Genomic DNA, 13,026 nt, shown 5'->3' on the forward strand with positions numbered 1-13,026 from the left:
TAGAAGCAGGGCCAAATTTTATTAAGACAAACTACACGTATTATTTCCTATTTCATTCCTGAAAGTCCCATCATCGAGGACTGATCTCATAGGATTTCTAATCCAAGAACACTCGTTTCACAAAACAAACCCATTTCAGAGATGAAAGGAGAGTCTTTTTGTTGTTGTTGTTTTGGAGAGAGAATCTTAATGCCAGTGCCAGACAATAGAAAAAAGGCATCCTCTCTAGGGACCTCTGATGACCAGTCATTCTTCCCTAAATAGCGTCCCAGTCAGTCCCTTCCATCTCTCTACCTTCATCCTTCTCTCCACCTACCAATAGCAGCCAAACATCAGCTGATGGGCCTGGAGATGTATGGGGAGGGGGCAGAGGCTGAGCTTCCTTCTGAGCGCTCCCTCCTCTACTCCAACCTCTCATCTGCATAGGCCAATGCCACTGGAAACAGTGAGGCTCAGCCCCTCTGCCAGCATCTGTAGGTGAGGGCAGGAAGTCACAAGTTCCTCTAAGTTTTCCTTTACTTATTTCAGACTCCCCTCCCCTTCATACACCCTGTCAGTGTACACACACACACACACACACACACGCATGCATTTTAAAAAGTAATCATCTCCCTTTAAGTCTCGGTATCCATTTCTGAGTATCCACCTATTATGGATGGACTGAACAGAGAAACCAGGCCAGTCCCCAGGAAGGCAGGGCTTTTCCGCAGTCACCACTGCTTTCCAGCTGTCTCATTAGGAGCATCAGGGAGACATAGGAATCTCTGTGCTCTAAAATGAGGCCCCTGCCAAGAAAGCTGGAGATTCCCTTACCACTTCCATGCCCCTGCTAAGCCCTCCAGGGAGACAGAGATCTGGGAGCTCCATAGCTGTCATCACACCTCCTCTTGGCACTCTAAGTTGGCAGTCAGAAAGGGAAATAAATAGGAGGGAAAAAACGTTTTCCAGTATTTTCTCTTTTTTTTATTTTTATCTTCACAGCAGAATTATTTTTTCCCAAAGGGAATCTGAGAAGCACAATGCCCTCTTTGTTTTAATAAGACCTAGGGAAATTCCAATGGCCTTTGTGGCTGGTGATCTGGTCAGGATCTGAGAGAGGACGACGGCTTCTTGGGCACTCTGGTCGATAAGGTCTTTAGGGAGCACTGGGTGAACAGCCAAAGGAGGAGGGGATGGGATGGTTTCTATCATCGGGTTGAGCTGTAAAAGAGCCGCAAGATGACAGGTGGTGGCAGGGATTCCAGTGGAGCCTGTGTATACAGTCACTCCCTGGGGGAGCTTGCACCCCCATGGGCTAGTTGTCACCCTGGCAGAAGTAAAGCTGCAGCATCAGTAAGGTGGGACATTTGCCAGAGGTACATACCAAAGCACTTGTAAAGTTGAGGCTGCTGGTCAAGTTCCAAGGACCTCTTTTTAAGTAAGACTGCGTAGAGGGAGGACAGCCAAGGGCAGCCCAAGGCCACCTCACCATCACTCCAAGGTTTGGCCCATGGAGACAACAGATTCAAGACCACATCTAATGTAAAGTCCTTGATTGATGCTCTTTATTGGCTGGGAACTTTGGGCTCTTCCTTGCAAGAAGAAAGGTGATCAGATCAAAAGAAGAAGGAAGCCATAGAAACTTGGAGAACCCATCTGGTATGTGGCTGGTATATAGAAAGCCATTCTATCCTTCTGGCTATCCCTCCCAGGCTAGATTTACCTCTGTTCCCTTTTCTTCTACTCTGTTGACTGAAGAATCTGAAAGCCTTCTATGTACACTGGGTAGAGGATGGGAAGGGACAGCAACCTGGGTGGGTAGCCATGTCGCTGCCTGCACTCGAAGAGCTCTGGTCCTACCTTCTGGAATAAATGAGCAATGCCATTGAGATCCAAAGCCCAAAAGGAGCAGAGCAGGTATGAGAATGAGAGATGGGGTTGGTAGGGACACATCTTCCCTCTATGAGCTTCCTCTGTTCCCACCTGGTCCTGGTTCCCCCACACTGGAGGGTCACACTGATAGGTCATCTGACCTGGCCTTGCTGCTGGCCTTGCTGAGACGGCGCTTGTCGCTCTGATACCCATGGGGAAGGCGGTGACCTGGGGAGGCTCCATTGGGTACCTCAGGCTTCTGGGCATAACGGATGTGAATGAAACCCTCCCCAGGAATCGGCTCCTGACCTTGCACTTGCTCAGTGGCCAGGTTGTCGGTGTTCTGCTGGGAAGCCATCTTGTTACTGAAGGGATTGAAGAATTTCCCGTCAGGGCCATTCTCCAGGCACTGATTGAAGTCAGGGGGTGGTGTACAATTCTGGACTATGCCAGCAGAGGGGCCAGGAAGCTGACACTCAACCATGCCCTGCCTAGACTTGACAAAGCGCTGTCTGATCTTCTTCCAGCCCAGGTGGTAGAGCTCAGCCAGGCTGAGGAAGAGGGACAGTGCAGCCACAGCCAGCATAAAGACGATGAAGACATTCTTCTCTGTGGGCCGGGATACATAACAGTTGACGGGGTGGGGGCAGGGACTCCTGCGGCAGACATGCAGGGTGTCCAGGAAGATCCCATAGAGGAGGTACTGGCCCACAATGAAGGCCACCTCCATGGTAGTGCGGATCAGGATGCTGCAGACATAGGTGTTGAGCAGAGTGCCTTGGAGGACAATCCTTCCATTCACTTCTTCCCAGCAGGACAGCTCTGCCTTCTCGGCCACTGGGTACTCATAAGAGCCAGTGCCCCGGACCTCTTTGGCCCTCTCAGCCTCCCGCAGCTTCCGCTTCTCCTGCATGCGCACCGTGTGCATGGCATGGCCCATGTATACCAGTGATGGTGTGGATACGAAGATGATCTGCAGCACCCAGTAGCGGATGTGAGAGATGGGGAAGGCTTGGTCGTAGCAGACGTTCCCGCAGCCGGGCTGCATGGTATCACACTGGAAATCAGCCTGCTCATCCCCCCAGGATGACTCGGCAGCCGTGCCCAGCACCAACATGCGGAATATGAAGAGGACGGTGAGCCAGACCTTGCCAATCACTGTAGAGTGCTTGTGTACTTCCTCCAGGAACTCTCCCAGGAAGCTCCAGTCACCCATCCTGGCTCAGCAGGAGATGGCCACGAGGACTTCTGCAAATGGGGCAGAGAGAAAGAGAGAAAGGAGAGGGATGCTTCTGCGAAGTCTGGAGGGTCCAATCATGCTCTAGGATTCCACCGATCCATTCTTTAACAAAGTGCGACTCATGAGCCAAATTCACCTAAAAAGCTCTTTTTTCCAGGCCAGCAAAAGTAAAAGGAAATAGATTAAAAATGCTCGTGTTAGCAAGATTAGAGTGTGATTCCCACACTTGAATGGATCTAGAAATCAACTGAGGAGCATGTTACAAGTGGGTTCTGTGCTGTTATCTCCAGAGAGTCTACTTCGGGAAGTCTGGGGCTGTCCCTGGAACCGCGATCTGCCCTGAGCAGTGCAGGTTACTCTGAGGCAGCCCAGCTTACTCTGAGACAGGCCAGGTTGCTCTAAGGCGGGCCATGTGAAGACCATGCCTGGAGAAACACGGGTGAAGTAGGAAGCACACAGGACTGCTCTCTGCTCTCGTGAGTCTGGCTGTGTGCCTCACTAGTCTGCATCCTTGTCTGTAAAATGGGGATGGAAAACAGCTGCATTAGAGTTGTGAGGGTTAAATGAGGTGATATGTTGGGGAATCATAACTCAAATGTTCCATATGTTTGAATGGCCACCAGGTGAAAAAGAATTATTTTAGTTCCAGAAGGTGAAACTGGGTGAAGAGGAAGCAATGAGGGTGGGGGTGGGAAGTCTGGCCTCTCAGAATGCATCCTCTGACTTTCAGAACCATCCCCAGTTGTACTGGGAGATGGCGAACAAAAACGTGTTGGGCCACACCAGCTCTGGGCACTGCAGATGAGTGCTCAGGTTCCCCCGGTGGGTAGGCAGCTGGCAATGCCAGTCTCCTATACCTCAGAGCTGTGCAGCCATTCAGGGGTACAGCTGCTTGTCCTCCCGCAGGAAGTCCCATGCACAGACCTCCTCATCCAGAATAAATGCCCCACACCATTATGTCCCACATAGAACCTTCTCTCAGCAGGCCCTTTCCTGCTTCTTCAGCCTCATTTCCTGTCTGTCCCCATTAGTTCCTTTTGTTCTGCCAAGCCACATCCCGGAAGATTCCCAGATGCCTTCTTCCCAGCTACCTCCTACATGCCCCCTCACCCCTAGCTAAATCCTATCAACCCTCAGAACTTAACCCAGTCATGGCTCCCTCCAGCCCTCCCTGCTCCTTCAAGCTGAGCCTCTCCAGCTCCTGTGGTGGTCCTAGGGATACTCAGTTCCCTCCTAGCACCTGCCTTCTTGTTTTGTGGCCTTCTGCCTGTCTGTGTTCTTCTAGTAGGGGCTCCTTGAGAACAGAGATTGCCTTTTCCTCTGTATCATCGACACCTGGCCCAGAGCCTGGCCTGGAGTGGGTGCTTAGTAAATCTTAGTTGAGTGAATGAAGCGTGGCAGACTCTGGTATGGCAAATCAGTTCCCTATTCTTTGTCTGCATCGCATTAGCAGGGTGAAAAGGCCAGATTTCACTTTCTCAGTCTCCACTGCAGTTAGATCTGGTCAGCAAGGTATGGTGAGAGTCTAATGTAGAGGGAGTGCTCTAGAAACTGTTTTTCCATCCCCCAGTAAATGGAGGGAGACTCACTGGAGGTCCTCCCCGTCCCTCCACCCCGCCACCCCCACTACTTCCTGCCCATGGACAGGGCTATTTGAGCCAAGATGTCTGAAGCTGTCCAGAGATTCTCAGAAATGCCAACCAATGTCGGGAGGCCTCTGAATCAGCTCTTGAATCTTCTACCTCCAGAATTCTTATTTGATGAGCAATAAATGTTCTTATGTCTTAAACCTCTAACCAATCCTAATCAACAGAATGACAAAAAAAAAAAAAGAGGGAACTGAACATAAATATTCCCTTCTTGTAATTATAAAACCTCAGAATCTAATGGGATCTTAGAGATTGTCAAGTTCAAACCTTGACCTTCACATCTTTGCTGCCAATATGCTCCTGGTTCCTATCCTAGCATTCTTTATGCAAATAAGGAAGGACAGGGTGGGGTGCCATATTTCATGGTGCAGGCTTCCTTGACTCCTGAGTTGAGACCTTGACAGAGACCAGCTTCTTGGCCCTGTTCTTCCAGGCCCCTGCTCCCCAACTCTGAGAGTCCACACATGAGTGGAAAGGGCCTTATCTCTGTCCCCCTCCATATCAAAGACTCATCCAGGTCTTGAGGCCTTTCTTCTGGTTTGTGAACAGACACCTGCCCTTTCCCTTAGTTGGTGAAGGCTCCCCCTCCCTTAGCCTCCAAATGTGGAAAATTGTGGAGCGTTTGCTCAAAAGGAAAAAGGATGATTAGATAAGAGTTTGAATGGTCTGTCATCTCTTCTAGGCACATGCATAGTGTTCAGCACCTTCAGGGCCATCCACACATGTGCAGGGACCAGGATGTGCTGAGTGTCTGAGAGAGAGGAGGGGGAGAAGGAGAGGGAGAGAATGGAAGAGGAGGAGCAAAAAGAGGGAAAAGACAAGCGGGAGTTGGGAATGGAAAAAGAGAGACCATGTAGTGGTTAAGAGAATATAGTTTGGGGGTAGCTAAGTGGAGTTCAAATCCCTATTAATATCGCTGAGCTTGGAAAAGCTACTGGATCTGTATCTCAAATTCCCTATCTGCAAAATGAGGATACTCCAGTGTTATGAGGTGATGTATAAAAAGCACTTAGCGCAGTGCTAAGCGTATAAGAACTAAAGAATAAAAGGCAGCCTTTACTAGCAAGGAAAGTGGTGGGGGAAGACAGGAACAGAGAATGAGGGAGAGAGAGAAAGAAAGTAGAGAGAAGTGCATTACAAAGAAGAGAGAAACACGTGTAAGAGCAGAAGGGGAGAAAGTGAAAGGGAAACAGAAATGGAAATAAAAAAGAAACAAAAAGAAAGAAAGACAAATGTCATATTCTTCAAAACTTGGGGGCAAGTTTTCCAAACCGTGCTCAATCCCTGAAGACTTTTCCCCTGATCTTCTGACTCTGATGCTCATTCCTTGCAAGTCCCCCAGGAGATCTAAAAATAGGGCCAGGCAAAGAATGTGACGCTTTGGTCTGGTCTGTCAAGAGGCTTGACTGCTGACCCCCTCACTTGTGGTGCAAGGAATCCCACCTGGAAGGAGGAAAACACAGGTACTAGAAAGGAACATCGTGGAAGAGGAGAAAAACAGTGACATCAGATAGCCTGCCTCATGGGGAGGGAACAGAGAGACTAGCTGACAGGGTGGGGGTGGCAGCAAATAGGGTGCAGGACAAGTCTCATTTGTGACTTCCTGGATGACCCAGGCGAGGGCACAGAAACTTAAAATTGCTACCATGTACCAGCTGCTCAGTTTATAATATGAAAGTCAGTTTCCCAGCTAAACTGGGTCCCTTCAGGTCCCCCACAACCTCAGCCAAAGAAATATGTAGATTAGATACCCATTGAGTTTACTGGGTGTAGAGCATATGAAATGCTTTGTAGATTATTATCCGTTTCTTGGCAGGAAGTGTGTTAGGAGGGGCAGAGGAAGCTGCCCATGCCATGAATAAATTCTATCAAGTACAATGGTAATAATATACCTCACTGCTTTAGCTGTGATCTTCACTGCCTTCCTACTGCTTCTGCTTATAAAGTTAAGACTCTTTAACTTGTAGTTGAGATCCTCCCCAGCACAGCTTCATCCTACCTTCTTCCCTGTTCCTCTCACATACTGCATACTTAGGCTACATGACTCTCCATACACACGTACATTGCCCACACCTTCTCACCCCTTTGTCTTAGCTCCTTGTATCCCCTCTACCTACAAAGTCCTTCACTTTCATTCATCCATTTAATATGAGTGGTTACCAGGTATCATGCAAGGCACTAAAGACACAGCAGTTAAAAAGACAAAAGAGTCTCTGACTTTACTGAACTTAACTGCCTTTATATCTCTTAACGAAGGGGAAAGATCAAACACATTGCAATAAAGCCTGATGTGTGTTAACGTTAGGGAAGTGCTATGGAAACACATGGCAGGAGGTTGACTCTGGCTTAGGGGGGTAGGGAAGGGCCTCATTAGCTCAGGGCCCCCTAAGGAGCCCTGGGTAATTGAATTCTACAGCCCTTTGCAAGTGATATAAGTTCTGAAATCCCCAAGGCAAGAGACGGTCCCTAGAACCCAGATGAGAACATCACCACTCTGTAGTTTCTTCACTCCAACACCTTCAGCATCTTCTTTCAACATGTCACATCCTGGGACAAAACAAACATTTGGAAGAGTCACCAAGGAACTTGTTTAGTAATAGTGCCATGGTGCTTGGATAAGAGGGAAAGGGCCAAAGGGGGGCTTTTGTGTATAATGAGCATGGATCATTTTATTCCCTTACTTTGCGTATAATATGACTACGAATAAAATTCAGATACCTACATTCCCAGTCTAGTGTTAGCATTGTTGCCTCCCTACACAGCCAATGTTTTCAAAGAAAACCAACTTAGCGCGTCCTAGGTTAACATAAATTCATAGATAGGACCTCCTCCTCTGATCCCACAGATCTGGGTAGAAATGGAGAATTCTTTTCTCAAATTGATCTCAGCCCATTTTGAAGTATCCTGAACAATAAAGACTCCAAATTACTGTTCAACATGTAGGATACATTCACACTTATATGTTGCCTCGTGCCAATTTTCCAAAATTTTCTATCAGCCAAACCACAAGTACTTTTTTGAGTCCCTGCTATGTGCCTACCACTATTCTGGGTACTGAAAATGATATCTACGGGGCACCAGACCTGGCACATATTATGCATTCAATGATACCTGTTGAATTAATAAAACCAGGCATGATTCCTGCCCTCAAGGATTTAACAGCTTTTCCCTTCAAATGAATAATAGACTTCTCAAAGTCAAAAGCCCTGTCTTCTACTTTGTATTCTTTTTGCATTAAGTTCTCACATTAGGTACATAATAAATGCTTTCCCAATGATTGAAAAAAATGTTTGATCTAGCAGTAAGATTACAAAGTGATCCTAGGGAGGCTCAAATCTTCCTTAAGTCCAGCAATAAAAAAGAAAACCTTATAGGGGCACCTGGGTGGCTCAGTTGGTTAAGCAGCCAACTATTGATTGCAGCTCAGATCGTGATCTCAGGGTTGTGAGATGGAGCCCTGTGTTGGGATCTGTGCTGGGTGTGGAGCCTGCTTAAGATTCTCTCCCTCTCCCTCCCTCCCTGCCCCACCTCTCTTTCTCTCTCACCCCCTCTCTTAAAAAAGTAATAAATAAATAAAACCTTATACAGTTCAAGATGTGCTTCTCCTCCCTTCTCTTGTTCACTCCAAGAGGGTGGGACCACATTTGTTTTGTTCATGACTGACTATCTTCAGGACACATAGATACTCAATTTTTATTGTTGAATGGAAGAATCCTCATAACCACTTTGTGGAGTGATGGTTATTGCCTCTGTTTTGCAGAGAAGGAGACATCTACAGAAGGTAGGAGATTTGCTCAAGAAATGAAGACAAATGGAGGTAGAACCTAGACCACTCCAGAGTTTCTTATTAGGTCTGGTGCACACCAGAAAGTTTCCCTCCATCTTCCTTCTAAGGGTGGAGCCCATTAATTCTTATGCCTCCCCAGTTCAGAACTTCAAAAGTTCCTTTGTACCCTGGGCATTGAGTTATTTGAGACATGACTGCCATTTAGTGATAAAGCCTGGCAGTCAGTTTTTAAGCAATCAAGCAAATATTTATGATGCTCCCTTGATGTGACCAGGACTGGGTGGGATGCTGAGGGGATTATGGGAAAGAACAATTCAGTTCACCTTCACAAACATTTACTGAGTGTCCGCTTATGCAGTAGAAGTTAGGGATCCAAAGATCAGTTAGACTCTATGTTGAAGAAAATCACTGTCCAATGAGGGACAAACTAAACCAAATGTGCAAATATACTGGGATTCCCCAAAGAGGCAACCCTTGAGTAGGAGTTAGGTGGAAGTGAAGTTTGTAGAGGAGAGGAGCTGGGGGGAGAGGGGAGGTACAGGAGAGATAAGGGCATTCCAGACAAAAGCAACCACATGAACAAATCCACCGAGTGAACCCAGCATGGTATTAGAGGACAATGAGCAGAACAGGGAGGTAGTCTGCAGAATAGGCAGAGGCAGATTAGGGAGAGCTTTGGAGGCCATACCTTTGAGTTTAGAGTAGTTCTCAACCCCTACAATAGACCATGTTGAGTACATATCTTGCTCCTGTGGGCAGACCCTAATGGGACAAAGCCCTCAAGTGGGGTGGGGACAGAAAGCACGACACAGTCAATAATCACCCTGCTTGCGGCTGTCCTTTAGTAGTGGCTGCAGCATAAACTACGTAGGCTGCAGGTGACAGGTGCCATCCAGCACACTGCTGAAACAGCACCCTGTCTCTTCTGCTCAAGAAAGCATATTGCAAGGGAGTAAGAAGATACTATAGGGATGCCTTGAAAATTCTCTTCTATTGATTCTAATTCTGTCCTCTGGAGCCACACATAGTAGCCTTTCTAATTTCTGTGTCCCACCACCCCAAGTCAGCAGCTGGGCCTTGAACTGAACTGTAAAACCACTGGGGTTTCAAATACATAATGAGAATTATTTGCTCTATTGGCTGTGTATTTTCTCTCCAACCCTACCCTGAGCTCCTTGAAGACAAGCCCCATATCTGTTCATCATTGTGTCCTCCTCCCAAGTCCCCCTGCCCTCTCCTCCCTCTTAGTGCTTAAGATTGTGCCTTGCACCCGGTAGGTTGATTTGTGCACTTTTTAAAAAATCAACTACAGTAAATGAATTACTGTGTTCAGCTCACTCAAAACACCTAATGCCAATAGAGGGACTCCCTGGGAAGTGACCTTGGGGCACCTGCACAATGACTGTGTTGACCAGAACACCAGGAAGACAGAAGCCACTGAGCCTTCCCTCTGCCTGTGACAGCACCTTCAGCTCAGCAGAGCAGGACTGGCTGGGTCTAGAGCAGAGACGTCCGCTCACTGTAGACTATTTCTTCTCCACTTCCACCCTACAGATCACTGGGGCGCTCACTCAAGTTTGTCAAAATTAGATTATAAGACCACTCCAGAGAGTCTGAGTCTAATTCTGGACAATGACACATGTTCTGTACATTATCTAACAGATCTCTGGCTCTCGATAAAGGTTGTTATTCACAGTAATAATAACAGCAGTCTGGGCCCACGCTATAATTCCGCTCATCCACAATGGAATGTGGCACAGAGCTTCCCAATTAAGAGAATTCTGTTGTGAAAGGACCCAAAGGGCCTCACTTCAAGGATCCCTGGACACAGTTTCACGTCAGTGCAGCTCAGTTCAGAAAGTGTTTATTGAGCTCCTGTGCTAAACCAGACATCAAAGGTGGCTTTATAAAGTAAAGTACTAAGTATAACATCATCTCAGAACTCTTTTGTACCTTATTCATGAATACACGTCTTTCTGATTTCCCCTCCCCCCAACAGTTTCTCACTAAAATGGAGAGATGCAGGGAGGATTGCATGAGAAAGTGGTCTTGATCTTCAGCTACTTCAGCAATCTTCATTATCCTTGGAGAGTCTCAGCTCCATTTTCTAGTCTACCTAAAGTTACACACAAGAGACTTTGAATCTGGTGATAATGATAATAATAAAATTAAGCTATTGAGATCTCACTATGTGCCAGACATTCCACAAGTTTCTTGATATATTTTTTCTCATTTGATTGTCTCAACAACTCGAGCAAGTAGGGATCATCCCCGTCCCCTTTATACGGGCTCAGGAAGGTTGACTGAGCAACGTCACGCGACGGGGACTTGCTGGTAAGTGGTGGAGTTGACACCAAACCCAGCTCTGGTCTTGTCTGACAGCAATACACCTGCCTTAACAACTGTGCCAGATTCCATCTAAATCACCTAAAGTTCCTTTCTTTAAAAATCCTTACCAGTCAGAGGCTGGCCACTTTGACGTAAGGTGAGTGCTGCAGGGATGTTTTCAAGGTGACTGTTAGAATCGGGAGTTGATTTGTAAATGCTTGGGGGTAATTCCCACATTTAGAATTTCTACTCCTTTCCTGACTGAGTTTTGGGGTAGCCTCTTCAACCTCAGGTAAAACAATCAGGCAGGTAATACAGCTACAGCTATTGAGCTAGGCTGTGTGGGCAACTTTCTCAGAAGTCCAGTGGGGGCTTCCACTCTTGAACCTTAATCACTGAAGAGGGGAGAGGGAGACAGAGATGAGAAAGAGGCGGAAGGACACAGATGGAGGAGATGAAGTGTCACTTTAGCTTTCCTTTGACTCCAGCCAACGGCAGATAATTAACCTCTCTTACAATTTCATTATTTTATTCTAGCAAGGACAGAGTGGTCCACTCAGAAACACTCTGCTGGCAGACTGTTGTTTCAAAGCCAAGAAGGTGGAAGGGAGCAAAGTGGAGAAGGAGAATTATGCTGAGATAAGTAATTTTCTTGTTAAATTGTTGGAAGAAGAAATATTTATAAGAAGTGGGTGGGAGGTGGTGGCAAATGGAGATATTTGATTACAATGAAATATTGGGAGGTCCTTATTAATTACCCCCAAAGGTTGATTAAAACGTATACAGTTATTAATGAAAATTATATTTATGAGACACTCAGATTTCTTTATTATTTCTACCATTTGTCATATATGCATAGTATGGTAGAGCTGAAAGGAATCTAGACATCAATGAAAATCAATCCCTTATATTTAGGCAAGCTGAAGACCAGGGTCCAGGGAAGTTAAGTAATAGGGCTAACAGATACCACTAAGTTGAGCGTTTTCCATGTGTGAAGCATTTTACAACTATACTTTTAACCTTTATACTAATTCTTCTAGGAAAGTAATTATTATGCCATTTTACAGCAGAGAAAACTGAGGCTCAGAGGTAGCTAATGCTGAGTAAGGGACATGCAGCCGGTCTTCCTGACTGCAAAGCCTACCTTCCTGTTGTGTCTCTAAAAGGGAAAGATAATCAAAGAGGCCCTAACCCTGACAGCTGGTGACAAACCTGTGGCTGGAACTCTGTCCAGTCTCTGAACTCCCCCAGCAGGGCTTTTCCCACTCTCCCATAAGAGGCCCAGGGTTTTTCCTTTGAGCCCCTGGCTCCTTGGCTGGCCATCCCTTGCATATGCTGTTCCTAGAATTAATGATTCCATCGAAGCCCTCAGCCCACAGTGGTCAGGATTCCCAGACTCTTCAGCATCTGCCACCATTTGGCCAGAATTCACATATAGAAAGTTATTTCCTTTTTTAGCCACTAAGTGCTCTTGGCTGCAGCCGTGTCTACTGCCGGGTTTTCGGCTGGCCAAACAACAGGCTCTGGTGTTCCATTGATGTCAAATCATAACAAGAACAACTGAAACAAAAATAGGAGGTGGGCCTCGTGCTTCCTAAGGAGTACTGGGATTTGAATCCTGCCCCCACTCCAGTTATGTGCCCTTAGGCAAGTCACTCAGCCTCTCTGTTTCCTCCTCATCTGAAAAAAGAGAATGTTTACTCATGGGGATTCAACAGTATGCGGACGTGTGGAAGCGCCTCCAACAGTATCTGGCACATAGTAGACACTCAATCAGGTTAGTTCCTTGTTTTCTTTTCCGACATTTCCAGTAAAGACTCCTCCCAAGCATGATCCAACTAGCCAACCTGATGCAGAATTTGGCAGTGCAGCAGGCTGGTTAGAGTGACCCAACAAGAATGCTCATGGGGCACTAGGTGGGGAAGGTGACTGGCGGAGGTGAGGAAAACATGGGTGACGGGAAGGATATTAATTTCACTGTACCTTTGTTATTTCACTAGGCATGCAGACCGTTGGGGGCAAGTGTGGAGAAGAAGGAGGTACAGGGCCCCACTCAGATCAAGCCCCTCTCATTCTTGTAATTGGTCCAGCCTGGTTCCGGACTTTTCTTTAAGTCAAGCCTTTGGGCCTAGAGATGGACTCCATATGAGTCCACATCATAAAAGGTGTGC

At 46.8% G+C, this 13,026-nt stretch overlaps 1 protein-coding gene across 6 annotated transcripts in view; it reads right to left on the bottom strand.

Annotated features, from left to right (window-relative positions):
• GJA5 (gap junction protein alpha 5) overlaps positions 1 to 13,026 on the bottom strand; it is a 16,885-nt gene continuing 3,859 nt past the window's right edge. The window contains exons 2-5 of one of the 6 annotated variants that reach the window (XM_087866228.1): positions 7,231 to 7,287; positions 6,013 to 6,087; positions 3,469 to 3,606; positions 1 to 3,099 (exon numbers count right to left, since the gene is read on the bottom strand). In XM_087866228.1, the coding sequence (XP_087722354.1) occupies positions 1,991 to 3,067 (1,077 nt within the window). In that variant the 5' untranslated portion in view covers positions 3,068 to 3,099; positions 3,469 to 3,606; positions 6,013 to 6,087; positions 7,231 to 7,287 and the 3' untranslated portion in view covers positions 1 to 1,990. The other 5 variants (XM_045813583.2, XM_087866227.1, XM_045813584.2 and 2 more) reach the window with 5 other exon arrangements.

Source organism: Ursus americanus, chromosome 12, assembly GCF_024610735.1.
Source record: "Ursus americanus isolate L20-20 chromosome 12, mUrsAme1.1.p, whole genome shotgun sequence".
In the NCBI taxonomy this organism is placed as follows: Eukaryota; Metazoa; Chordata; class Mammalia; order Carnivora; family Ursidae; genus Ursus; species Ursus americanus.